General features: G+C 51.8%; 7 protein-coding genes across 7 annotated transcripts; 4 read left to right on the top strand and 3 right to left on the bottom strand.

The window, feature by feature from the left end:
* Positions 1-6,298: 6,298 nt before the first annotated feature.
* On the top strand, positions 6,299-7,620 carry ATEG_03502 (uncharacterized protein; the record flags this gene model as incomplete). Its single annotated transcript, XM_001212680.1, has 2 exons — positions 6,299-6,338; positions 6,392-7,620. 2 exons carry the CDS (start codon positions 6,299-6,301, stop codon positions 7,618-7,620), a joined length of 1,269 nt encoding a protein of 422 aa, XP_001212680.1.
* Positions 7,621-8,073: 453 nt separating this feature from the next.
* ATEG_03501 (putative endosomal sorting complex protein TSG101) lies at positions 8,074-10,051 on the bottom strand (the record flags this gene model as incomplete). Its single annotated transcript, XM_001212679.1, has 4 exons — positions 8,074-9,450; positions 9,527-9,765; positions 9,838-9,946; positions 9,998-10,051. 4 exons carry the CDS (start codon positions 10,049-10,051, stop codon positions 8,074-8,076), a joined length of 1,779 nt encoding a protein of 592 aa, XP_001212679.1.
* A 1,038-nt stretch (positions 10,052-11,089) lies between these two features.
* preB (alpha-factor pheromone receptor STE2) lies at positions 11,090-12,269 on the top strand (the record flags this gene model as incomplete). The annotated part of the gene is made up of 2 exons (XM_001212678.1): positions 11,090-11,834; positions 11,893-12,269. The coding sequence occupies 2 exons, from the start codon at positions 11,090-11,092 to the stop codon at positions 12,267-12,269; spliced, it is 1,122 nt and encodes a 373-aa protein (XP_001212678.1).
* A 259-nt stretch (positions 12,270-12,528) lies between these two features.
* Positions 12,529-14,819, bottom strand: sly1 (syntaxin-binding protein; the record flags this gene model as incomplete). Its single annotated transcript, XM_001212677.1, has 4 exons — positions 12,529-14,009; positions 14,062-14,444; positions 14,512-14,728; positions 14,795-14,819. 4 exons carry the CDS (start codon positions 14,817-14,819, stop codon positions 12,529-12,531), a joined length of 2,106 nt encoding a protein of 701 aa, XP_001212677.1.
* A 1,773-nt stretch (positions 14,820-16,592) lies between these two features.
* On the top strand, positions 16,593-20,471 carry ATEG_03498 (uncharacterized protein; the record flags this gene model as incomplete). Its single annotated transcript, XM_001212676.1, has 9 exons — positions 16,593-16,904; positions 16,956-17,146; positions 17,200-17,315; positions 17,382-17,886; positions 18,296-18,398; positions 18,448-18,989; positions 19,039-19,720; positions 19,783-20,368; positions 20,446-20,471. The coding sequence occupies 9 exons, from the start codon at positions 16,593-16,595 to the stop codon at positions 20,469-20,471; spliced, it is 3,063 nt and encodes a 1,020-aa protein (XP_001212676.1).
* A 645-nt stretch (positions 20,472-21,116) lies between these two features.
* ATEG_03497 (uncharacterized protein) lies at positions 21,117-22,286 on the top strand (the record flags this gene model as incomplete). Its single annotated transcript, XM_001212675.1, has 3 exons — positions 21,117-21,651; positions 21,714-21,916; positions 21,972-22,286. 3 exons carry the CDS (start codon positions 21,117-21,119, stop codon positions 22,284-22,286), a joined length of 1,053 nt encoding a protein of 350 aa, XP_001212675.1.
* Positions 22,287-23,227: 941 nt separating this feature from the next.
* Positions 23,228-26,877, bottom strand: ATEG_03496 (uncharacterized protein; the record flags this gene model as incomplete). Its single annotated transcript, XM_001212674.1, has 3 exons — positions 23,228-24,800; positions 24,852-25,748; positions 25,808-26,877. 3 exons carry the CDS (start codon positions 26,875-26,877, stop codon positions 23,228-23,230), a joined length of 3,540 nt encoding a protein of 1,179 aa, XP_001212674.1.
* Positions 26,878-27,039: the final 162 nt, after the last annotated feature.

Here is a 27,039-nt window from a genome sequence, read left to right as displayed (position 1 = left end):
TGACAAGAACCAAAAGGGGTATCAGGAAAACACCGAGTGCAGACAGGCGAGGTTAGACAGCGAAATCCACCCGTAAGAAGTTCGACAAACGGATGATCAGGCCCCCCGGGAGTGATTAGAGCGAAGGGTTGAGAGAAGCGAAGGGAGCAGCAGAAAATCGAGAGGGGGGAAGGGGAGAGAGCGCGATGAAATGTCGGCGGAGGGGAGAAGCGGGCACAGCAGGAACGTGGTCAAGCCGCCAGGGCTGGAAAAGGCAGCCCGCGAGCTGAAGAAAACGAAGAGGCGGAGCGAGACAATAGACTCTGCGCGCGCGCTTGGGGAGTTGCCAGGCTGAGAGGCGGAAACGGGTGGGAAAGGGAAGAAGTGAGAGGAAGGGCGAGGGAGGGAACAGGAGAAGGGGAATGTACTCAGAGTAAGGTTGAAGCTGGCGGAATGGCTTTGTAGGGCAGGGGAAATAATAAAAATGGGGTCCCCCAAATCAATCCATGAATGAATGAACCGAGATGGAAAGAGTGCGAGAAAAAAAAAATTCCTAAGACAATAAAAACGAGAAGAATAAATACGATGATACTAAAATAATATAATAATAATAATAATAATAAAAATTCTGATTATGTATTTTTTTTTTTTCCTTTCAAACACTCGAGATGGCCACTTTCCCATTCGTTTCTGGCGTCTTTTCGCTTTTTTGGCGACAGTTTGGAGGGGACGCCGAGTGGGGATGCACGTATTCCGTCCTGGTAAAGGTATTTTCGGGCCTGTCTCGGTGTCCCAAATGGCCCCAAATTGACCGCTTCCACCCGCCAAAGGATGAGGCTGAGGGGAAGTCTCTCTGGCTAATTAGGTTGCAGGATACTTTCCACAGGCCTCAAGAGGATCCAGCGTCCTCGAGGTAGTTACGAGATGGCGTGGATGAATCAACCTTCCATAAGTCGATATCGCATTATTATTCACAGTTGAGAAGCTCTCCCCATCAGACAAAAGGAGATCGCCGCCGACGATCACAGACGATACTCGACCACTTGGCATCTCCGACTCGCTACAGACCGACTGTTTGATAATCGACTTGAAACTAGGAGCTAGTATCGTACAGAGTACCCGGACGATGCCAGGTACCTGAGTACATGTATCGCAGAGCGTTATACCTATCCGAAAACACTCTCGATCTGCTGCACGGTGCAGAATTCCGTAGCCACAGAACGCTGCATGTACCTGGCGGGACCTGACCTATCGTCGGAGACATCCAGACATCTCGACGAGGAAGTCAAGAATGATCCCTCTCCAGTCGGGAAGAACCAATCTCCGCATAATACGGTATTGGATTTAAATTATCAAGGGTCTCATGGTACTTCCATGGTTGGTTCGGTGGTACCCGGTGGGTAAACCCTCGTTCCATGTCCACTGAGAGGTTGGTGATGGATTGGAAGCTACCTAGCAGGTACCTTAGGTACTACGGAGTATGTATGGATGGGATGCCGGTCGAACACGAGGGTACCAGTACTTGGGATAGATCGATGAGTTTTGAATATCATTTCCTTGCTCTGTACAAGCACATGTGAGACAAATGACAAGGTCACTATGGTCGAGTTCCGTGAGTGGCGTTCCAAGAGTTGTTTGTCTTGTGGCATTCCTGACATCCCTTGCCAGCATGACTGCCATGGCAGAGGGCATGTGGTAACGCGGGAACCCTACTGTTGAGATCACCAGTTGGTTTGGTCCAAGAACCCCTCATCATCGGATCAGACGGGAAAGTCGGGTTGATTTGTAGTCTTTGATCTCTTTGTTGTATCTGTATCCATCCACCTAACCTCCCAGAACTGAAGTCTTGATGGAATACAGTCACTGTCTGGTAATACGATACGATTCAGGGGGCGGGGGTACATGGTGGCCGCCAACCCAAAGCAGCTAGCAGCGAGCCAAATATAGCCTTGTGGGCCCGCGCCCAGTAAGTGTGTTAATCGGCCGTTGGTCAGTCCGACGCCACCACCGGCGCTAGTCCAAGATCCTTAATTCTGCCAAACTTCTACAGAGTAGACGGTGGTTTCACATTTGCTGACATGCCCACACGGGGATACTCACTCCCTCCAACGGCGTCCACTGAGATGCGCTACAAGTGTTGAATGAAGAAGCGGGGTTTGACGCTCAGAAATCCCTGGGTTTATGAATGTTGTTCCACCGAGTATAGGGGAGCGACTAGAACAGAGCTAACTACTCATTAGTCCCAATTTAGCTCGTGGAAGGTTCCAAAGGTTGATCATCACTGCCACCCCAGGCTAGCTTTTCCCACTCCTATTCTTAGACTCCATCGGACAACAGCTGAAGGTCTCGGACTGTCGGAAGAGCCGCCTCCTTTTCCAATCAATCAGTCTCCTACCTTGGGTCAACCTCACTATTCCGTCTTTCTCATGTTACTTCGGAGTACCATTCATGGTATAGATGCTCTCCAGCTGACTCCAGGAATGGAAGAATGTGTCTCAGTCCCTGTCACATTCAATGTTCATACAAGGCCAATAGCAATGTTCGCCAACCCTACCAAGTAGACCAGCCAGCCACCCGTAGGCATTCAGCTGAAGATGTCTAGGAGTACATCCTTATCCAAACTTCGTTCAAATGATGTCAATCACAATGAAATTTCCTCTGTCCTCTATGGACTTTGGATGCTGCAACCCAGTCCCAGTGAGACAATATACCGAGTTATGTTGTACTCCGTACTGATTGCCGATCAGCAAAACAAGCCTCTCATCGCCACTCCAGCCGTATCTGACACGAACCCTGCTGTCTCCGATTGCCAACGGTTGAGGCGGTGCGATGTACGGAGTAACGATCGCTCCCACCGTGAGAGCACGTGTTGCTTGTTATCAACAGAGTCGCGTGTCTTAACGACTACCGCGTCCCGATACTCAAGAAAGTAGTGACTAATAATACGGTGTTAAATAATGCCTGTGGGAGCCTTACAGAGATAACAAATGCATAGACGGCGTGAGGTACCTGCATACATGTCGTCTGATGTAATGAGTTGCTACCTGGCTTGTTCGTCCCTGCATGCGTCTGAGCATACCTTTGAAGCAAGGGCTCAAATCGGACATTCTGTACCTACTGCTGTGGTCAGAATGATGTAATCGTCATCTAGATTCGCCGGAGTCTTGTATGCTTCTTTAACAACTGAATCGATCATCTATATGTGATCAGGAGGTACGGATGTGGCGATCGATGTACTCGGCATAGTGTATATCAAGAGAATCTAGGTTTATATATGTTTGCTGGTTCTGAAGTCTGAAAATATGTACACGGCGCACCTAACAATTGACCTGATAAGGTAGATATATATCTTGCCGCGCACCGCCTCGAAAACATACTCCACCATAGAATATACATACAATATGACCAACAAGCATCGAGACTTGAAGACACTCTGATACCGATCCGGTAGCCATAGAGTCTATCTAGTTGGTCGATCTGTAGCTGGGCCTCCCCGGGGTCCCTAATCCGGTAACAATCACACTCCCCACCAATCTGGTGATTTACACAGCGAAAATCTCAAATGCTTAAATTTAATACCTCTGCATCTAACAATACAGGAAAAGTGCCCAGGAGAAACCTGTACTAAGACAAGTAACGAACAAAGGGAGCAGTTTAGTGGAGGGTAACCCACTGCTCATAGCCTCAATGCGTTAGAAGTGAGCTGGAATAACTTCCCTGATCCCCTGATATAAGAAAGTATCCCCACCTCGTTGATATATGCTAGCTATCTAATCTTTGGCTAACAAGTCTGTTTATATACTTATATTACCTGCGAGGGATGGGTGACTTTCATTAACCCCATACTCCCTGCATCTTTACTCCATATTTGAAAATCATCCGGAGAAGGAGAGCTTGTTACCCCACAGATACCGTAAAGATCTCCGGGGTGATACCTACGTCCTGTTTGCACCTACCGTGTTAGTTCTTCCAAGTAGTCAATGTGTGATTTACTCACGCTAGATGCCTTGTGTCAATCGCTCTTAATATCGGATGGCAACTGTGTCGTCGTCACGCACCCACTGACCTCCTACCCATATACTATTTCCATGAGTATTGCGCTTGTGTGTTGAAGTTTCAATGCAAGCTCCCCATCGAATGGAGAGGTGGGACATATCTAGTTTTATATTAGGTGTCACCCATCTATCTGACCGCTCATGCAAGGGACAGAGATGTAGATCTTGCAGATATTGCGTGTCTGGGACATGCTGTGCATATTGTGTGAGAGGTACCATTCTTTTGTATTGGGTAATCTGATTGTATGCGATAGCTCTCACAGGTTTTCTTAATGCTGAGGGCCTCCCGCCACCAATAGTCACATTGTATGTGAATCTAGTGGCGGAGTATGTGAATTGCTCGTGCTGTACTCGTTACATCATGTTTATGCATTGCGGACATATTTGCGGCATGTCAGGATACGAATTATCATGCCTACCTCCTGATATAGTGATTGGAAGACTGAGTGTACTCTGTATGCATAAAAGTCGTAATTTGAGGCCATCAGAGATGGGAGAAGTCAAGAGACAAGGTGCATGGCATGTAAAACACCAACCGACACTTTCCCCTCAACACACTCTTATTGGTCAAATTTAATGAATGAAGGGGGAGGCAGTCCAGATGTGGCTGGTTTGGTGACAGCAGGCAATCCCCCGTCCGTGGTGTTGGAAAGCCACACTCTGATTGATGAAAGATTGAGAAAATGGACTAGTGGTGGAGAACTCGGACAGGGGCTTTCATATCGGATCATTCGAGTATTGATGAACCGTGGCTGTTAATTGCGTGTTGTGGCCCAGGCGTAGAGTGGTGGACATCTAGACCACAGATGACTGCACTCTGTAAATCAGTCTTTGCGAGTGCTCCACCAAGATGACATGAAGTCTGATTGTCACCCCAACCAACCCTGTACAACACTCGGAGGATTGTGTATAGGTTGCAGCCTGAGAGTTCCGATGGATGACGCGTAGCTTAGGTGTCAGATTCCACTTCGAGGAAGACCATTGTTATGGTGCCATACTCCCTTTGGCATCAATCCAGAACAACTACCTCGATGGAGATGACCTGAGATCGCGACCCCAATAGATCGTCAGCCATCTTGTCGTGGTAGAAAGGATCTTACCATCCTGGACAGAGTCCGCGGTAGTGCGACAACGGAGGAAGTTAGAGCCTTTGTGGCACCGAGACGCAGGAGATAAATGGAGGAAGGATCGGCCAGCCAGCCGAGAGAAAATGAGATGAAGACTCCTCTCGGTCCTGTTGATTGGTACAGGCGGAGGAGTGTAATCTCCCGGCAAGGGAACGTGGTTCGGTCCAGACCAGGGGGATCCCACGCACTTACACTCTATCACCACGCACGGCTCCAACCACTTCGGATGTAAGACATGAAGAAATTGAAAGGCAGGATCCTGTGCGGAGTACGATTCTTCCAAGAAGACATAGTAGTCATTGGAAGGGGTATCATTCGTATGTCACTGACCGCTATGATGCTCGCACTAGTAGAGGGGAGGATATAGTCTACTCTGTATACTCTGTCGAATGTCAGACTATTGTGTTTTCTCCTATTCCGGACGGGGATCCTACGGGTAAATATTGAACGTCCAGGTCACCATCTATCAGATCCCTTTAGTTTTTATTGAAGAGATATATGGTTGTTTGCTTGTCTCCTCTGCAATATACTCCGTATTATTATCATCATCATTATTTTATTATCATTATTATTGATCGGATTATCGAATATTGTCGCATAGTCGCTCTGGCGTGGCAATAACGGCAAGCGAAAGGTGCCTCTCTCTCCACCCCCATCCGCTCCCTCTCCGTCTCCTCCTGCTCCTCCTTCTCTCCTCTTTGTTCATCCTCTCTTATCGTTCTTCTTCTTCCTCCTCTTCTTTCATCTCCTTCTCTCCCCTCGTTTCTCACACCCCTCTTACCCTTCTCTCCTTCACGGACCCCGTTTGTCGAGTCCAGGCGAGAGACCCCCTGTTCTCGACATTCCTCAGGGCCATCGGTGTCTCGACTTTCCCACGTCTTGACATCATCGCGATTGGTCTCCTTTCGTTCCTCAGAAAAGATATCGATTCGCCGTATGATTCATTCGCGCTCTCAACGCTCACGACTTGACGTCCTCTGGAGCCTTACACTCTCTTTCCGTCTTTGATTTTCTTGCACGTTCTTTACGCCGTTGACCGGCCTGCCTCTCGTTTCATACCCAACCCATCCAGACTTCATCCTCTTTGTTTACTCTTTACGACTCTTTCCGCCTCGATCCGATTCTACTTCCTCCATCATGTCTCTTTATTTCCCTGATCCCGCCTTCTCTCCCCAAGGTATGGCATCATCCACCCCCCTGTTCCCTCGCGTCGCTAACCCCTCGTGAAAGCCCTTTCGGGCCGCTCCATCTTCAAACGATGCGTCGAGTGCTCCTCGTCCGCGCCCGCTTGTCCCTCCTGCGAGGATGGATACACCTGCACCATGATCAGTCGATCCTGTGATCAGTGTGCCACGACAAAATGTATCCAGACCTCGACCAGTAGCAGTTCAGACGACTCCCAGGACAGCTCATCAGGTGGTGGAAGCAACGCGGGCGCCATTGCAGGTGGTGTCATCGGTGGTGTCGCCGCCGTCGCCATCATCACATTCTTGGTCTGGTGGTTCGTTATCCGCAAGAAGCGCAAGGAATATGCCCAACAAGGCGGCAACGAAGCCGAGAAATCAAACAACTCCGCATTCAACGACGCCCGCAATTCGCGCAAGTCAACGCACTCCATCGCCTCCACCGTCTTGACCCGTGCCTCCAACGTCATTCAGATCGCCTACATCCCCGGTGTTACGAACCGTTCTCCCCCCGAAACGCCGCTCGTGCCCCCCGTTCCTCCCCTCCCTGGTGCCACCCCCGACCAGCACTTCTTCATGCCCGGTGACCTGCGCGACTCGTCCTGGTCGGATATGACCACCGAACGTCGCAGTATCGCCCCCAGTCTCCGCAGCAGCGTGGCCACCACCATCTACCGCAACAACGCCATCGTCAGCCCCATGCCTGCCCAACAGGCCATGCGGACGAGAGCCGCCGTCGTCAGCATCCACAACGGTGGGAACGCACCGAACGGGTCTTTGGCACCGCCCGATGCCCCCGCCGTTCCTGCGATCACGCCCGCCCAGCTCGCCAAGGCTGGTGTCGCCGAGTCCAACAGTAACAGCTCCATTGTGGCACGGACGGTTACCGCCAAGCCGGTCATGGTGAAGGGCACCGCGAAGAAGAACAACAACAACACCAACACTCCCACCGTCCAGACGATTGAGGAACAGCCTGAATCAGGCGCCTCCACATCGGCATCGAGTCATCAGCAGACTCCTGCATCTGGCTTTGACGCCAGCTCGTCCGACGAAGAAGACGAGACGTCCACGACTTTGAGCGCCAAACGCGCTGAAACCAAACCTGGAGATCGCCAATCGCGCGCCTCCACACAAAGCCCATTCAGCGACCTGCACGCCAATGCCGAGACGAACTCCCGGACGTCAGTCCATGAAGGATCCAGGTCCAACCGAAGTAGTAGAGTCCCGCCTCCGCGCGTCGAGAGCCCCTTCTCCGACGCCAACGAGGTGAAATAAACGAATGACCAACTGTCTATGCTTTGCTTTTTGTTCTCTACTTCACATTTGGACCATTGATTGGATTGGCGGCTACCGGCGCAAAGGATCTGTTGCACTGATGGGACTTGATAGATGCGTTGCTCTTTTTTTTGCTTCCATTTCTTTGTATCTATGAACAGATATGCTTCCTTGATCTCATTATCAGATCGCTGTCAGATATTCCCCATTCTGAAATTCATATGGCTAGCGAATCGACCCTTGTCTTTCATCGCCTATCTAGCTCAGGGAGGTCCAACGTGGATATTACCGTGGCTTTACGGTTGAAGAGATGTAGGCGGTAGTTTCAACTATTTGAAATCGCACTATATGTATGTCTCATAGAGACCGACAGGGTATCTACAGGCTAAATGTCACATTCACCACACCGCGTTCAACAACCAACGTCTATCCATAACGCCAGTGGTAAGCAACCTAATACTCCTCCAAACCCATCCCCCTCCCAATCTTCCGAATGAGAGCCCGTTTTAAGAACGCTTCACGGGCAAGGCCACGCGTATGCCGAGACCATGTCTCGACGCCAATCACACCCTTCACCAGGGCCGCCTGCAGCGCGTAGATGGCCTGTTGGATGCCGCGTTCCTCGGCGACGAGGTCGTAGAGCTGTTTGCCCACGACGGTTGGGGCGACGAGGATCTCGTCGACGGACGGCAGACCGGACGCGACGGGGTCTGTGCTTGCTTGTGGGTTGGACGAGGCGATGCGGCTCTGGGCGTCGGCGATGACGCCGTCGGCGCGGTGGAGGGATTGCTGCAAGATGGAGGTGTTGGATTGCAGGGTGGCGTTGAAGTCCTTCAGGGAGGAGATTTCGCCTTGCAAGGTGGCTATTGCGGCGTGGAGAGAGTGAGACTGGGACTGCAGGGAGTGTGCGGCGGATTCGGACTGCGCGATGTTGGTTTGGAGGGTCTGGGCGAGCGTTTTGGACACTGCGTGCAAGAGTGCGTCTTTCTCGGGGTTGGGTGGAATGGGCGGCGCCGGGCCTGTGGGTGCAATCGAGGGCAGCTCGACTTCAAATGGCGAGGTGAGGAGATCCACTTGTTCGGGTTTGGGTCGTGGTGCCGGCTGGGTCGTCGGGACTGGTGGGGGAGCACCATAATGTGGGGAAGGGTGGGATGGTGGGAGAGGGGATTGTGGAAACCGGCCATTGGGTTGCTGGTATGCTGGGTGAGGAAGAGGTTGTTGACCGGAGACATAGGGAGGCTGTTGTGGCGGACCCTGGAGGGTTTGCGGAGTTGGGCTCGTGGATATACCTCCGTCAGCCCGGAAGGGTGCTTGTCCTTGTGGATGTAGGGATATTGCTTGGCCCATAGAATGGTGCTGTTGCTGTTGGGGAAAGTGATGTTGGATTGAAGGTCCTGGTGCCGCGTCTGTCTGCCCTGGGAGGTATTGCGAAGCTCTGTTTGCGGGACTGGTGAAACCCGCATGGGGATGGAATGATTGAGGTCGGGGGACCTGCTCCTTCGGCGGCAGTGGGGGCATCGAAGATGGGGGGCCTTGGTGTATGACCTGGGTAGCTTGTCGGGGTTCCGCAGCCACCATTTGTCCCGGTTTCGGCGGAGGCGCAGGGGGCACGGGGGATGCGGTTTGAGGGGAGGGTGCATTCTGCACTGTCGGGGAGCGGCTCGTTGAAACCCCCAGCTCTGGGGGGAGGGGTGGTAGAGGGGGCGGCGTTGGTACGTGTCGTGGTTGCGGAGGCTGCACAGGGAGGGCTTGGTGTTGTTTGTATTTGACGGGGGGTTCCTTTGCGAACACTTCTCGGAGGATCAACAGGAGATCAACCAAGGAAGACCGCTGTGATGGTACAGTCGATTAGTATGTACGTGGATAAGGATAAGCAGGGAGGGTTTTTCGAAGATCTTCGACTCACCTCCCAGGCTTCCGTCCAATGCGCGAGATAATGATGATAAACTCTCCCCTCCAACGTCACATGCTGCCCGACTCGAACGGCCATGTCTTGAGTTGGTGTTACATAGACCAGTGGGGGGTCTCGCGGATAGGTGTTGGGGACCCATAATGTGATCGGAAACTTGTATATCGTGCCGCGAAACGACACGGGGACGGTGCCGCTCAGTTGGAGTAGAAGGGCCGAGAAGCCGTTCTCGTAGGCTGACGGGGGCTGTTAGGCATTCTGTGCGGCTCATTGACCATGATGCAAGTTTGTGTTCGAGGAAAGCTCACTGTAGACTTCGGTTCGTGGCGAAAGCGAAGGGTACTGGGCGAGTACATTGGCGACATCTGAATAGGTGCGATTGGGGTCTTGGTAGGTCTGCCGGGGATCGTAGTGGTCCTGTAGAGGATTAGCGGCTATGAAGGCGAGGAATAGAAGAAAAGGTCGTACGCGGATCAGGACACTGTAGAGCCAGTTGAGTGTCCGTTGTGGCACGGCAGCCATGGTTAGGAGATGAAGAGAGAGACAGACAGATAGAGAGAGTGTGTCTAAGGAGACTCGCGATCATCGGTGGAAGTGGTGCTTCCCCGCAGTGCTGAGTCAGCAGCCCCATACAAGTTCACTAGTTAACTACTGTATACAATGGATGTATGTCGAGACCTCTTCTCTTCCAGGTACTTCCTTACTGACTACCTTACCATGCAGGTGCAATTTCAATACTCAGTCCAGCCTAATCAGCGATTATTTTGAATGCAGGCCGTGTCTCAACTGCAACGCTGTGATTGTCCGTACTGGACTCGCAGTCACCATGTCCCACCCGAAGAATCTCTGTGTACCCTCAAACAACCCTGGCCGGAGCTCCTTGCTGCCTCACCTGGGTGTGATCGATACTGCCACCTGAACCATCGGCGGAAATACGATTGGATAGAGTTCCTTGAACACCGAGATGTCTACCTAGTACCATTCCTGAATCCGCAAGTCTGTTGTGACGCGTCCTCTGTGAGGCAACACGGGATGCCGACGATTGATCAGACGAAACAATCGGCATGGTGAAATAGATCGGCAGTTGCAAGTCCTTCAGAGGCTGTAATTCCGAATCAATAATGGCTCTGTTTCAGGCAAACAGTGGGGGTGGGTGAACAACTCTCGCCACTCCCGTCTTGATATTGTTCTCTTACTATTGTTCGTCTCGGGATGCTCGTGTCGTCCGGCCGCATAAAGTCCACCCATTGTCCCTGGTCCACCATCATTCCTCACTCATATTGTCTGTCTCAAGTGTTCCACCGCATCAGAGGGAGCCCATCATGTAATCTCTGGGCCGTCATGCCGTCAATGTTGAGATTCCGTCTGACCTCATCTCCCTCGAATCTCGTTCACCATATTCGAATGCTTATACAAACCGGCTGGAGCTCGACGTCCTCTTCCTGACCATCTCTTTGAAAATTCAGATTGATCATTTGACCGGTGGCCAACGCTGCTATTCTAACGTTGCACGACATACACCACTTTCTTAGCTCCACGGCCCAAGATCTACTGCTCATCATGGGGTCTACATTCGATCCGTTCTCGCAGAGCATCACCCTCCGCGGTCCTGCCGAGAACGAAATCACCATTCCCATCGAAACGGTGGACTTCTTTTACCAATACTGCATCCGCATCTGCATCAACTATGGAGCCCAGCTTGGGGCTTCCATCGTCCTGTTCATCATCCTCCTGCTCCTGACAAGGCCCGAGAAGCGCCGCTCGTCGGTCTTCGTGCTGAACATCACGGCGCTTCTCTTGAACGTGAGCCGATTGATCTGCCAGCTCATCTACTTCACGAGCGAATTTGTCCGTCTTTACGCCTATTTTGGCAACGACTTCTCGCGCGTGCCGCCCTCTGCTTACGCCGATTCCATCCTGGGCGTCGTCCTGGTGACACTTCTGATCGTCTGCATCGAGGCCTCACTCGTGCTGCAGGCCCAAGTGGTCTGCGCAAACCTGCGACGCGGATACCGCCGCATCCTCCTGGCCGTCTCCATTGTCATGGCCTTGGTCCCCATCATCTTCCGCTTCGTCTACATGGTCCAGAACTGCTGGCATATCATGCACGCCGCCGAGACCATCCGCCTGAACTGGCTGGAAAGCGCCACCAACGTGGTCATCACCATCAGCATCTGCTTCTTCTCCGCCGTCTTCATCACCAAGCTCGGCTTCGCCATGCACCTCCGCAAACGACTGGGGATGACAGACTTCGGCCCGATGAAGGTCATTTTCGTCATGGGCTGCCAGACCATGGCGATTCCAGGTATGCACCATGTCCCCACCACGCCATAACCAACCCAAAATTCTCACACAGGCACTAGCTATCTTCTCCATCCTGCAATACATCGTCAGCGTCCCGGAGCTTGCGTCCAACATCTTCTCCCTCGTCACCATTTCTCTCCCACTGTCTTCGATCTGGGCCGGCTTTACCATCGACCAGCGGGCTCGAGACTCCGGCATGTCATCGTCCCGCAACAATCTGTTCCAGGCCCTGTCCTTCTCCAAGGAGGCGAAGACCAGACAGTCCTCAACCGTGACGTATGCGTCGCAGCCGAGCAGCAAATCTCATACCCTGTGCTATGCGGAGTTGTCGCCGGCGAAGCAGCAGAGCGATGCGGAAGCCGCCTATGGCATTGCTGTGGAACGGGACATTTCTATCCACAGTTGTCGGAAGGATGGAAAAGCGCCGAATGTGTGAACTGGAGGGTGTGTTGATCATGGCGTGACGTAGCTATTTTTGCCTTTCTTTCGTCTGCTGCACCGCCGTGTGGCGCGCGAGTGAAGCATGTAGACTCCCGAGACATCTTGCGCAGTGCTTTTACTACCTAAGTACTTTAATAATACCTTACCCGGGACACAATCCCCGATCGAGACTTGGGAGTCAACAGGTAGAAATATGCATTAAGTATACGTAACTGACAAATTCTATTTGCTCCGTCAATTGTCCTCCGTCCCATTCAGCCTTCCCGGCCTAGCTTCGCCAACGATTCCGTGATAAACTCATTCGCATTCATCAAGTCTGTGCTGCCGTAGACCACCCTCCGTCTCGGCGCCCCGTGGACACCAGATCCACGGCCCCCGGCTGCACCGTCGCTGCCCGCCTGCCCGCCTGTCTGACGTACCCAGTCCTGCAAGTTGCCGTATTCGTCCATGCTGCCACCACCGACGGTAAAGACAATGGCTTCGTTGAAGGCTTGACGGCGCTGGCCGAAGCTGGCCCCCGTTCCGGGACCGGGCGCGCTCATGCCAACGGGGGACTGCGCGTTTCGAGATGCAGAGGCCGGGGGCATGGCGCCGCGGGCGTTGGCGCTGCGCGGATCGAAGTAGAGATAATTTTCGGTTTTGGCGATGGCGGAACTCGATGCAGAGGCAGGGTCCATGATCGACTCGGTGATCTTCGTTAAGGTGAGGTCCTTGTTGGCTGGAAGAAAATTTTTGACCCCGGAGATGAGCGAGTCGAAATTGGCGCCCAGCGCACCGGAGGTGATGCGGTCGGTGAGTCGGTTGGAGAGGGAAGAGAAGCCCTTGAAGAGATCGGAGGATTGTTGCTGGGGAGTTGCCGTCGTCATCATGGTCATCCGAGTGATCTCTCGGACCTGTCGCACGTAGGCTAGCGAGCTGACGTCCTTGACGCCAGCGCGGGTGAGGGCTTCCTCGAACTGGGTCATATCCGCGCGAGACAGCTCGGTTTCTGTGCTGAGGAACCAGATCAAGAAGAGCCGGAGCTTGTCTGTTGGCTCGCTGCCCTTGGACGCATCGTTGATCAGGTCCATGATTTGCGTTTTAGATTGCTTGGTGATGTTTTCCTCCAGTTCGAAGAAGTTATCGAGCTGGCGGTCTTTAATGCCTTTGAGGAGCGCGGTTGCGATGTTCATGTGCATGTCCAGGGTGGCTTTGCGCTCGCGGAGTTCGGGGAGAAGCGTGATGGCGGCCTTGAGATGCTGAGCCGAGGCGCTCGTGTCGTTCTGTAGGTCCTCGATGGAGGAGGCGCCAGTCTTTCGGGTTATCTCATTGGCGTCTTCTTTGTACCGCGTTAACTCGGCATCGATGTCTTCGGCGACCTGGGGGAAGGGAGCCCCTGCGTTGCGCTTCCAGAAGAAATCGTTGCTGTTGATATCATATGCCTTCTTGGCGACACCCTTGGTAGGGTTAGACTCGTCCACCGCGGCCTCCAATGTGATCCTGTTCAGACGCATCTGAAGCACGTCTTGCACAAGAGACTGATATGTCCACGAATGAGAGAGCATGGGGACAAGATCCACGTTGCGGTCGACGATGATGAGGACGGGTCGGGATGAGGGGACTCCGGGAGCGGATTTTTTGTTCGAGAAAAGGTTGTCTTTGGAGTTTAGAATGTGGTCTCGTAGCTTGCGGTCCAGTTTCGTCGCGATGAGCTCCGCGGCACCGCCTTTGGGACAGCGGATGATGGGCATGGTACCTGTTCAGAATCGTTAGCGTAAGTGATTTCAGATACCAATGCTCTGACGCACCCATCGTGACGCTGACGCTAAACAATCCGCTAACAATCTTGTCGACGATCGCATCCAGTTCCTCGTCGCTGGTTTGCGCACTGTTGATTTTCCAGTAGGCATCATTTCCGAGACCGAGACTAAAGAGGTCGGGCTCGGCGACAATGAAGTTCAGATATTGATCATAGACTTGCGCAATATGTTCCGCCGTTCCTGTGGTCGCGACCTGGGAGGCGAAGTCTTCGAGGAGGGGTCGGGGGACGGAAGATAAGAAGTTCACGTAGGCGGGCGAGTATAAGCCACGAGACAAGTCGTTTGTGATCACTTGGATATTGGCGGGGGTCGGTTCAACGAGATAGACGACAGGAACATCGGGGATAGGGTAGCGGGTAGAGTTGAGGTTTCTTCAAGCCGGTGGTTAGCTGTAGGGTCGAGGGGGAGAGACTATATAGTCCAGATGCGGGTGCGTACAGGTGGATGGTGATGCCCCACGCTCGGAGATCGTTGACACGCAGTACACTGCTGATGACGTCGCGACCCATGTTATCAAACACCAACACCTTCCAGATAGGATCGCCATCCTCGTTCAAAATTGGGGAGGAGATCAGGCCCTGCGCGGAGGCCTCATGGGTACCGTCTCCGGAGGGCTGAGGGTCATGGTTCAGATTGAGGATTTTCTGGATGGAAGCTGTAGATTTGACGAGTCAGCACATGCGACCCAAAGACCTGGAAGAGATTCATTTAAGAAACCTACCAACCTGACGGTCGCGAAGGGACATGGGAGGGGATGCCATTGTGGTTTACCCCGTCTGGACGGAGCTAGTACTTGATCGCGGAAGTGGTATTCACGAGGACGGGGTGAGGGCAAGATTCATGACCAAGAAAGCGTGGCGCAATCAAGACAGACCTCCGGGGGACTGGAAGAGAGGATCGCCGAGTGCAAGACGACCGGATGAATCGATCTGAAGCTGTACAGAGTGGATTGTCTCGACCTTGTAACCGCTAATTCAACGGACTTACCTGGCATGTCGCGTTGGGGGAGCTGGACGGGATTATGTCATCACCAAAACAAACCGTGCAAACCGAAACATGCACGTGATATGCGGTAAGCGCCGACACGAGCTTTTTCCCTTGGACTCTCCTCCCTCTCTTCCCTCCATCTCCTTTCATCCTCCACCATCGACACTATCATCTCTCTCGCCGCTTCCGCCTCTCACCCTCTTCGTAAACCGAATGGCTATGCTGCAGATCTGCAGTCCTGAGTGGTTCTTTGTATGAGAGCCTTTTCTTTTCCTTTCCGTCTTACTTAAGAGTCAATCTAAAGAGGAAGAAAAGGGTCCACAAGGACCAAGACTGTACGCGCTAATCGTCACTCAGAGGAGTACGAAAGGCCCAAAAGAGGCATCAGAGTGAGAGGAAGAGAGAAAGACTATAAACAAACAGGAAGGACTACAGAACGAAGCAAGAGACCGGCGAGGAGAGTGACCGTGAGAGAAAGGGGATCATACATAACAGGCAAAAAAAGGGTGCTCATATCGCCGCAGGAGAAGCTTTCTTTTTTAACCTTCTTTGAATATCTTACGTCTGCTATTACGGGAGTACTGGGCCAGTTGTGTATACGAAGCGTTGACCCGCGTGTCTGCTTCTAAGACCGACAACTCGCAGGGATACCTATCGACAGAGGGGCTGTTGTTAGAGGAAAGGAGACCAACTGGCCAATAAAGGTGGTGTGATTTGAGCGAGGGTGGGTAAGGCTATATACACCTACTACCTTACTACTGCCTACCTAGGTACTGGTACACCGACTGGTATCTCCCCACACCACCCGCACACAGTCCCAGACGGCTGCACCAACTGCAGTCTGCAGTGTTGTCCACGCTCTCTCCTTATCTGTCCCACCCGACCAGCATAAGCGGAAGGTACCTGCCAGGTATTTTTCGCCCCCAGGTACCTCTTGACCGCCTTCCTCCTTGGTGGACTCTCTCTTCGCCTGGCAAGACAAAAACAGCAGCCACCCGAAACCAGAAAGGGAAACCAACGCCTGACACCATTCCTAATTGGGTCCTTCGCTGCACGTGGATGCATGTGACTTATACTTTTGTGTACCTGCCCATCCCATCAACGACTGTTGTTGTTGGTCTTGTTCTTTAAAGATTCTCCGATTCTCCCCCAGTCCATTTTCCTGTTCTATCAACAGTATGGATCAATTCCCTCCACAAGATCTCATGCGTGGGGTGCCCAGAGCTCCTGTCAACCCTGCCTCATTACCGCCGGAGTACTGGGCAGGCCTGGATTCTTTGTACACCAACTCCGATCCCCCACACCAACAGCCGCGGGATCAACAGCAGCAACAGCAACAGAATCAGCCTCAAACACAGTCCCAACCCCTGGGGATCACCTGGGATCATCCAGTCTTCTCACAAAATCAACCCCTTCCCCAATCCCAGTCTCGAAGCTCGTTACCCGCCCAACACCAGGATCAGATCCATAGCCTATACGATACCCAAACTTCCCAGTCCTGGCGTGGAGAATCTTTGCAGAACCAACCCATGATGTCGGCAACTCCCCAGGGGTATGGCATATCCTCGCAATATCGTCCGTTGCGGCCATATCCCCAGGGACAGATGACGCTGGAGTCTCAACCTCTTTCGACTCCGGACAATGCAGCCTTTCAGCAATCCTACAGTTACCCGCGGAACTACTTCCCACAGCAACAGCTTTCTGTCCCCGATACCTTCCCTCAGTCGTCTTCCTCCCAGAGCGCTTCCTCGCTGCCTTCTCAACAGACTTCCTACCATAACGATGTTGCTTCCTTGGGGCTTGATTCATACTCTCTTCCGGCTGGTTTTCCGGATGATTCTTTGGTACGTTTGTTTTTTGCGTCTCCATAAGCTCCAGCTGACCGAGGACACCAGGTTTCGATGCCCTTCCCTAATGACTTCCCCGGCGATACTTCGAATCTACCTACACAAAATACGATCAACCCCCAACTGGTAGCGCAGCAGCAGATAGGCTTAACGGGGCCCCAATCAGGCACCCAGAATACGTCAGTGAACAACTACCCATATCTCAACATGTCTGGCTTTGAGCGCACAAATGAGCCAAAGTAAGTCTCCATGTCAATTCACCTTCTGGGCCCCTATTGACGCATTATAATAGGGGATTCGATTACTTTCGAAATGACCTACAAATGCCATCGGCAATGGGTCAACAGACCCTGAACACCCGACACAGCATTCCCCAAGGTTCTAACATTCAAACGGTGTCGGTAAATGGTATAGCGCGTCCTTCTACTTCGGTGTTACCACTGTCTCCTGTGACTAACGTTTTCTTTCATGTAGGCCAACATCATGCGCTACCCCAGTTTCCTGGACAAACTGTAGATGCAACAAAAAAGCAACTCAAGAAGCAAACGAAGAAGGCGGCCAAAAAAGCCTCCGGAAAGAAAACGGATGGCAAGGCGCCGGCCACCTCCAGCTCTGAGAGTGAGACTGACGATTCGGATCTTGAGATTGTATCTCCCGAAGAGCCCTCTCCCATTCCCCCTACTCGCCCTGCTGATCCCGAAGCTGCTATTCAATACGATACTCTCCAAGCGGTGTGGTCGCCACGTAATAGAAGGCCCAACGTCGACAAAGTCAAAAATGCGCTCGTCGCATTCAAAGATGTCGTCAAAACTGTAAGGGACGCATGGAAAGAGAAAACCCAGGCCATGAAGGCGGCGGAGAACAAGAACGAGAATGAAAGAGCGGCCCAGATAAAGAAAGAAGTCCTTCTTCAGCGACGGCTGATGAATGTGATTGTCAGCACCACCTTGGAGAAGGGCCACCCCATGATTATCGAGAAGTATGTCTCCTTCCCCTTCCCATGTCACTTCCACCTGCATGCGCACCTGGCATATTTTTGTCAAGGCCATAGAATTCACTACCGAATTGAGAGCCTCTTCAATGTAATCTCCCTAGTGACATAAGCACCACTTCCTTTTTTATAAAGGGTGCTTATCAGTAAGGGGGGACTTAATTGTCCAACCAAGGGACCTGCATGGGTAGTTGCTTGCCCCATGCAGAGAGGGACGAAAAGATATCGCTCCAAAACGGAACCATCGTGGACATGTGTCCCGAAGACTTTGCCTTGAGCGTCTACTCAAATATCAAGGCAGAGATGATCGGATCACGTCCACGGGCCTTTTGGATCGGGCGCATGGGGTTATTCACCTTGTATTGCTTTACAGGCAGCTAACATATGTATTCTCTAGGCTGGGTGAGCATCCTATGGCGGTTGCTGCGGTGTATTCGTTCCTGTTGGACCGGCATCAAGCTGCTGACATCGACGGTGAATTCAATATCAATCTTCTCAAGGTCAGTGGCTTGTGACGTGTGGATTAGGCCATCACTAACTGTATCCCAGCTGCTTTCCCGCTTTGTAACCATGGACGAGGATGTTCTTAACAAGACAAATGTCGCTAAGCTTCTACCGAGATTTGTCAAGAAGGGGGGTCCCACCGTCCGAGAGCTTTCCCAGAAGATCTTGGATAATGCAGCGGCTTCCACGAAACGGAAGCAGGACGCAGGGAAACCCTCGTCCAAAGAGAGCTCGCCCAGTAAGACTGCTGCAACGGACGGATCGAATGCGCAGAAGAATGATTTGGCTGGCCTCAAGCGACCCCGCGAGGGCGAGGGCCATGCTCAGCCTGCGGCAAAGAAGGTGGTGGTTCCGTCTGGTGCCAAAAATGCTTTGAAGCCAAGCACAGTCAGCGCCAATGGGTCCTCCAAGCGCCCACAAGAGCCGGGCCAAGAGAACAAGGCAATTCCGACAGTTTCCCGCCCAAAGGCCAACATCATTGCCCCTAAGCCTACGAATCTTTTCGGCAGCCTGAGCTCTGCATCCAAGAGACCGGGGACCTCGAATGCTGAGAGAGCGGCCGCAGCGGCGGCAGCTGCAAAGACAAGGTAAGTAGATTATGTCTGATGCATAAGAATCACGACTAACTCATCCTAGCACTCCTGCTGCAAAGAAGGAACCTCAGCCGGCGCCATCCAAGCCAACATTCTCCTTTGGCGATCTCATGGCGGATCTCAATAAACAAAAGGATCCCACGCCGTCCGAACCTGCCGAGGAAAAGACCCCTGAGACTGAGGAAGAACGCGAGAAGCGATTGCGTAAGGAAGCTCGGCGAAGGCTGCGGGTCACTTGGAAACCGGATCATTCTCTTACGGAAGTGCGCTTCTTCACCCATGATCCTGACGAGGAGCTCAGTCCTGGCGACCGCTCCAGAGAAGCAGGGGATGTCAAGGGTGAAGGCAGCGTTCTCAAACTTCATCGGGATCTGGATGAGTTGGAGGAGGACGAAGATGGCGGTATTCGCGAGGAGAATCTGCTAGACTACCACGAGACTTCCGGTAACTTCCCCGTGGATCATGGGTGTGTCTTGACGCCACTAACGGGTGCAGAAATCGACCTTGCGGATATTGAGGATGGTAACTATATCAAGCGGGGCGGCGCCCAGCAGCCTGTCAGTCCCGAAAAGACCGCACAGGAACACAGAGAGGCCACTACGCTCATGGTCTTTTACACGTGTCCCGCCGATGTTCCACCAACTCCTAAGGAGCCCCCTCCATATGACGCTGAAGAGTCAGCTGCTGAAGTGCTCTCGTTTGGCGAACTCCCCGACCATGTGAAGGTGAGCCTTTGGCAGTTCCAATTCATAATCCCGCGTTTTCAGTAAGTACTAATGATTTGCAGGCACGACAAGAGCGATACTATGCGATGGTCAACCCGAACCGTGCTGCGACTGCTCAGCCCGCTCCTCAGAATCCGCCTAATGGAGCTCCATTTGACATTTCAAATCTACTTAAAATTCTTCAGAAACCGCCTCAACAAGCACCAGGGCAGAATTCAACCCCTCCTCCCGCCCCCCAGCCTACGTCGCAACCACCAATGTTTGATTTGGAGCGGACCATCAGCATGTTTCGTCAGCAACAGCAGCCTCAGCAGCCCGCCCCGAATCCGCTTCTTCAGATGGCTCAGTTCCCAGCTTTGTCACAGCCTCCAGCAACACAGGGCATTGACTTCCAAAAGATCCTGTCTGTCCTCAATAATACGCAGAATCCGGTGCAACAGCCCCCAGTTCTTCCCCAAGCCCAACAATCACAACCCGGGATTGCACCAAATATCGCGGCCATAATCTCCCAACTTAACCAAACCCAACAAGCGAGTACGTCTCAGCCTTCCGGCCAGTATGAAGATCCGGAGCGCAAGCGCATGCGTGAGAATGGCGGATATGACGGCCACGATGATAGCTACGGATATCCCAAAAGGCCCAAGTCAGGTGCGCCAAACAAGAGACATGTAGGTTTTCTATCCCCTTCGAGACTTCCAGACCCATGAACTGACTGTTTGCTATAGCCCAAGGCTGGGCTGGTTGCCTGTAGATATTGGGCGGAAGGCCGATGTCGGAAAGGGGATGAGTGCACATACCGTCATGACCCTTTGAACTAATGTTTCCCCATTTCTGATACCCTTGTGTATTTGTGATATCAGCCAATTGTTGCGTTGCATATAGCCACTATACCGGGTTCTTTGACTTGCATGTACAGTGATGCAGATGTGTCAGCTGGCGCGTTCATGGCGTTGAGTTTGGTTCTTTCGCAACATCGATTATCTGATTACTTCGGAGCATGCGGCATACTGTATGGACGGAGGGAGTTTTCGTTTTTCGTTTCGATTTCATGTTCTTCTGTGGGCGTTTCGGGCCCGATTCTTAGCAGCCAGGTACTCGGGAGGAATTTGCGACGGGTTCATATGCATCGGGTGTTTTGTTTTCATGGTCCATGTATATTAAAGACATCCCGGGGTGGATTTTCGAGTTTCAAAGACTAATTGATGAATCGGCATTACTTTGATTACCACCATTGAATGGGCTAATCTCCGGGACCCGAATATCTTCTCCACTCTTTATCGGTGGAGTCAGCATGGGACGCTTGGAGAGGTTCTTTAATAAATAGCCAACATCACTCTCTTCGCTCTTGACATATTCTGATCGATCAATCTATCAGCCCTTACGTTACAACACTACAATGGCCCCTCATGTCCTTCTCACCGGGGGCAACGGCTTCATCGGATCTCACATCCTAGCCCAGCTTCTTGACTACGGCTGCACGGTCTGCTGTGCGGTCAGAACCCAAGAAAAAGGCGACAAGATTTTGAGGGACTTTGTCGCGCAGCAATCTCAGATATCCATCCGGATTGTCCCCGATATCGTCGCTCCTGGAGCATACCACGCGGCAGTTCAGGGCACTCCCGCCTTTGACACCGTCTATCATACGGCATCCCCTTTCACATATAACAATATGGGGAGCAATGTTGAGTTCCTCGAGCCGGCGACCAAAGGCACGTTGAACTTGCTTCAGGCCGTAAAAGACAATGCCCCGAGCGTGAAACGGGTCATTTGGACTGGTAGCTGCGCCAGCGTGATTGACTACGACAACCTGGTCTCGGACCCACCAAGGGTTTATACAGAAGCTGACTGGAACCCGATCACATGGGAAGAGGCTGTTCATGGCGACTCGTCGAAAGCATACAGGGCGAGCAAGCTTTTCGCCGAACGAGAAGGTGAGTCGATTATTCTGTTTGTTGCTAGCAGAGGCGGTACTAAGACAATTTTCTCAACACAGCATGGAAGTTTATGAAAGAAGAACAGCCGTCGTTTGACCTGGTCACGTTATCTCCGCCGGCAACATTCGGGCCTTTGCGGCACTCCATCACAAGCATCCGCGACCTGAACGAATCCGACTCTCGGTTGTGGAGATTCTGCTTCAACTCGACCAAGGATGCCCCTGTGCCGTACATGCCGGTGCACACTTATGTCGATGTCCGGGTAAGTCGCCCAGCTGAGCACTGTTTCTACTCTTACTAACATTCATATTTTGTAGGATCTTGCAGCTGCTCAACTCAAAGCTATGACGGTCCCAGAGGCTGGCAACCAACGGTTTATAGTATGTGCCAGGCAATTTGACTTCCAGGATGTTTGCGACATTCTCCGATCCCACTTCGCCGAGCTAAGTGAACGTACACCGCTTGGGAAACCTGGGACACGCTCCTTACCGAACGGGGCGTATTCAATCGACAGTTCTAAAGTGAAGCAATTCCTAGGCGTGGAGTTCCGGGGTCTGGAAGAGACCGTTTTGGATGTCGCACATTATATGTTAGATCTTGAACGGAAGGAGAAGCGAGCCCATACTATCTAGAGAAGTGGCCGAATGAAACAAGACAATTATCTTCATAGTTTTTTCTCCCCGTACCTAGGCCGTAGTGGTACTTCGTACATCAACAGCTGAGCCAGCAACTTGGCTACCCCGCATGCTCCACTACCTAACTCCGGTCCAATGCGCAGGCGGAGTTATCTCTGGTTGCTGCGGTTAACCCCGAGAGTGGAGGCTGGATCTGCTTCCGATTGGACAACCTAGTCAAGGATGGCCAGATCTGAGCGGGCCAGCTCCACCAGACCCACTTCACCTGGGTTAACGCCGAAATGAAAGTAGATGCTTACGGAGTACTACAGTGGGGTGCAGGTTTAACTAACTAGTAAGTACACTACCTCATCAACACCAGAGAGGAGACTTTCGGCCTAAACCTGGCAGGTGTAATGGCTTTGTCCTTGCAGGGCTTCTGGAACGCCGCAATATACATCTCAACTACCTTTGTGGCGTTCAGGCATCTGTGGCAATGAGTTAGTCAAGTGGAAAATATGTTTATGGCGGTTTCGGACTTCTTAAACTAATGCGGAACACGACAAGAACAATGTTTTGCTCCATAATATGGCAGCTGGTGGAAGGAAAAGTGTTGAAAAGTGTACAACGCTGCCACGGTGCCGCCTGTATTCTCGAATGTATGTTTCTCTTTCATACAGTGTCGGACTGAAGCATGCTAAAGCAGGAAAAACATTGATATTTCAAAGTGTCCAGGATCAGGTCCGTCAAGGACCTTTTTTTACTGGCCCATGGAACGCACTGACAGGTCGCATAAGCAGGGCACTGGATCACTAGGCGCAAAAGAAAGGTCTTGGATTATAGAAGACTAGGATTCCCTGTGAAGTTTACTTGGTGGTTTTGTTTTGTTTTTGAACTACAGGGTTTATTATAATCGGCTTGTATGTGCATTGTGGGTCTTTGGGAACTTGACAATCACTTCATGCCCGTTGCCTAGAGCCAATAACAACAGCATCCGCTTCGTCGTTGTCATTCAGGTCCAGGCAAGCGCCCTTTTCAACCAAATACTTGACCACAGCCTTATGGCCGTTCTCTACAGCCCATAACAGCGGTGTTCGGCCATAGTATTTGTCCTTTGACTCCAAGTCAGCACCGTGCTCAACCAAATACTTGACTACCGCTCCATGGCCTTCCTCTGCAGCCCATGACAGCGGCGTTCGACCATAGTCTTCGTCTTTTGACTCCAAGTCAGCACCGTGCTCAACCAAATACTTGACCACAGCTTCATGGCCTTTCTCTGCAGCCAAGAACAGCAGCGTTTGACAATTGTTGTCTTTCAACTCCAAGTCAGCACCCTTCTCAACTAAACACTTGAATACCGCTTCATGGCTATGCTCTGCAGCCGATAACAGCGGTGTTCGGCCACAGTGATCTTTTGACTCCAAGTCAGCACCCTTCTCAACCAAATACTTGACCACAGCCTTATGGCCGTTCTCTACAGCCCATGACAGCGGCGTTCGACCATAGTATTCGTCCTTTGACTCCAAGTCAGCACCGTGCTCAACCAAATACTTGACTACCGCTCCATGGCCTTCCTCTGCAGCCCATGACAGCGGCGTTCGACCATAGTCTTCGTCTTTTGACTCCAAGTCAGCACCCTTCTCAACCAAATACTTGACTACCGCTCCATGGCCTTCCCCTGCAGCCCATGACAGCGGCGTTCGGCCATAGAAGTCTTTTGACTCCAAGTCGTCGCCCGGTGGTGCTTGATCATCAGTTTTATTCGCATTAATTTCCAATGTTTCTTGAAGGCGAGCCTTAACCGCCTCCTCAATCCCGAAGTATGCCGCCAAGTGAAGACCTGTCATGTGCGTTCTCGCTGAAAACGGCCAGTAAACTTCGCCACCCATTAAGGCCTGGCTTGATGCCTCTACCTTCAACGTGCAACGTAGAAAGGTTATGGCTTCTGGGCATAAAGTCAAAGCCCCACGAGCATGATGTCCCCAGTTGGTTGCAGAGTAATAGTAGAGCTTGTTTAACCGCAGGCGCCATTCATATTCAAAAAGAGATTGACAAGGCCCGCCCTCAAACGAACGAAATGAGAGATAAGACACGCAGATTCTCGTGATATTGGCCTCTGCATCTGGAAACCAATGTGTCTGTGTTTGCTGGAAATACTCCTGTGTTGTATAATGGACCAACCGGATAATTCCGCTTTCTTCATCGACTGTAACCAGCCCAGCACAAACAGAGACCATGTCCTCAACTTGTGGAAGGTTGTATTTATCAAGTTCAGGCTCACCAGCTTCCACAGCAAGTGCGTGCTGCAGTTGCGACGTATTAAGCCGACTCTTCGCGCAGACAATCCACGATAGGACATCCATTGCAAGCTGTCGGGAGTCTCTGTCCTGCCCCTCAATTCTCTGCATGGCATCCTTGTACGCATGATTGTATGCTTCAGACCCTTTTGAAAGGCTTTTTATGGTCTCCAGGATTCTTTTGACTGTTTTCTTTGCTTTTACTGAGTCGAAGTGAAGCTGGGCTAGGAGAAACCTGATGCATAGTCAGTTTACTCCGTCTACAATGACACGGGTGATCACTTACATTCCATCTACAGCTTTTGTGATGCCTGTTTGAATCTCTTCACTGATTGAGGCCAAAAGCTTCGATTCCGATTGCACTATCCGAGCCTTCAGATATTGTTGCACGTCTTGATCACTTGCACGGACTTCCAAGGTAATGCTGCCGTTAAACCTCTCCCATATTTGTGGGATAAACCTTGAAGTGGCGTAGATGTTCGCACCGCATGTTGCCTGGACGTGGAAGATCTCTGTCAGGAATTTTGTTCGGCAATCATCAGATACTTGGCATTCATCAAGCGCATCAACGAGAATGAAGACTCTCGAATATATGCCCGCCACGGCCCGAAGAGCATTCGAGATTTCGTCAAATGATGGTCGTGTCCGCTTGTTTTTATGCCTGTCATAAAGACTGCCAACACTTTCCGGTAGGGAAGGCTGCCCTTGGCTTAGCTGCTTTAGGAGACTGGCAAGTAAGTCTTCCACTTTCTGCTCATTTTGCCGGCGGAAGTTGCAGTATATGTATGCAATTCCAAAAGATTGGTCGAGCGGAAACCGTACAGTAAGGTCGTCAATGACAATTGCGGTCAGGATCGTTTTTCCTGCTCCAGGAATGCCTGGACAGAATAACGTCTGGTTGCTTGAGCTTAGCCAAGTCTGGTACTCAGCAGAATCTAAGAACCATTTGCCAGTTCCCGGTTGTCGCCTTTTCAGAAAGTCACTATGCTGAGGACCGTAGTCGACCGATGTAAGCCAATTAAGGACTTCGAGGTCTTCTTCTCTGTTCAACTTGGACCGGATTGTTCCCACATTGGTGTCGGTTCTCTGCATTGTATCAAGAACTATGTATTTCGTTAGAAGGTTGACAAAAATCCCACAGACAGTCTCAGGGATAGCTAACCCTCGAGAAGGACGTCCTTCACTGGCCGCTCCCCATCAACATCACTTGGCTGAACATATTGAAGGAGTTCCTTTGCATACGCTGCAGCTACAGCAGCAGCGTATTCCTGCCAACGGTCATTCTTTCGTGAGTCGGCGTAATCACAAATTCCCCGGATAACAAGGCATGGGAAATCATTCATGACCCCTGCCGCCTCCATTTCAACGCACAACACGTTCCCGCCAAGACTCTCATTAAGGCTGTCGCGAAACCCAGCGTCCTTAACCACCTGGTTACCGGATGCGATCAGACCATAATGCACGCGTGTATTCCCATGCCTGCTCCGAGTCTGTGTGCTTGTAATCTGCTCCGCGCCACGATCTATGGGAGCAAACACCCACCAACCTATGACACACCCAACCAGAGCCAGGATGTTCTCCAAAATTATAGAAACTATGGCATGCCATCTGCTCCGAGGGTGATGAGGGATGTCTGGGGTGAAGAGTGGGTCTTTGAGGGACTCGGACCAAGTGTATTTGGACGCTAGGTTGGGATATTTCTTTCCCAAATCATCGAGATGATCACGTATCTTAGAGCCATGCATCTCATGCTGGGTCTCTAACTTTGCCAGTGCTGTCAGCAGGGCGCTCGGGGGGTTATTCAGCGCCCCAGTCCGTTTGAAGGTACCGCCTTCTTCTGCCTTGCCTATATCCCACTGAACCACCCCAGGGTACTGGTCAACAGGCGAACTGACCACGACATCCCCGAGTCTGACCTTGGGTGGAATACCACCACCAATCCCAACCATGATGCCGAATTTGATAGACGGAAAGGTGCTAACCATGCGGGTCACGACCGTCGCCGCTGAATTAGTGCCGTACTTGCCTTTCGGCAGGCAAGCTATGACGATGTTGTGGATGATGTTGTCTCTCTCGATAGAACCCAAAGTATACGTATTATGGTCATTGGGTGGTTTTGGTAGATCTGGGTGTATCCGATCTAGCATTGCTGTTGCTGCAGTCTGCTCCTTTGACAGCGCACAGACCCAACCCACAGTGTAGTTACTGTGCGTCAGCTCCATCGAACGAGACTTGCAGTCCATGTTGCTATTTATTGTCTCGCTGGACGCAGGTGCTTTGTCATCAACGATCGCTTCGTTTACCCCTGACATTTTTTGATCGTTCTGGATTTCGCAGGTTCGTGCGACTGGTTAAGTGACTCCTGGCGACAGGTATGCGTTTATGCTAGATCTCTTGCGGCGAGAATGCGGACACGGAGGTTTGATCGGATTGGCAAATGCCTTGTTTAGTCGGTTGTTCGAGCTTAGGCTTGG

Source organism: Aspergillus terreus, genomic scaffold (assembly GCF_000149615.1).
Source record: "Aspergillus terreus NIH2624 scaffold_4 genomic scaffold, whole genome shotgun sequence".
Lineage (NCBI taxonomy): Eukaryota > Fungi > Ascomycota > Eurotiomycetes > Eurotiales > Aspergillaceae > Aspergillus > Aspergillus terreus.
The sequence above is the reverse complement of the archived record's forward strand: the minus strand, read 5'-3'. Positions and strand labels throughout refer to the sequence as shown.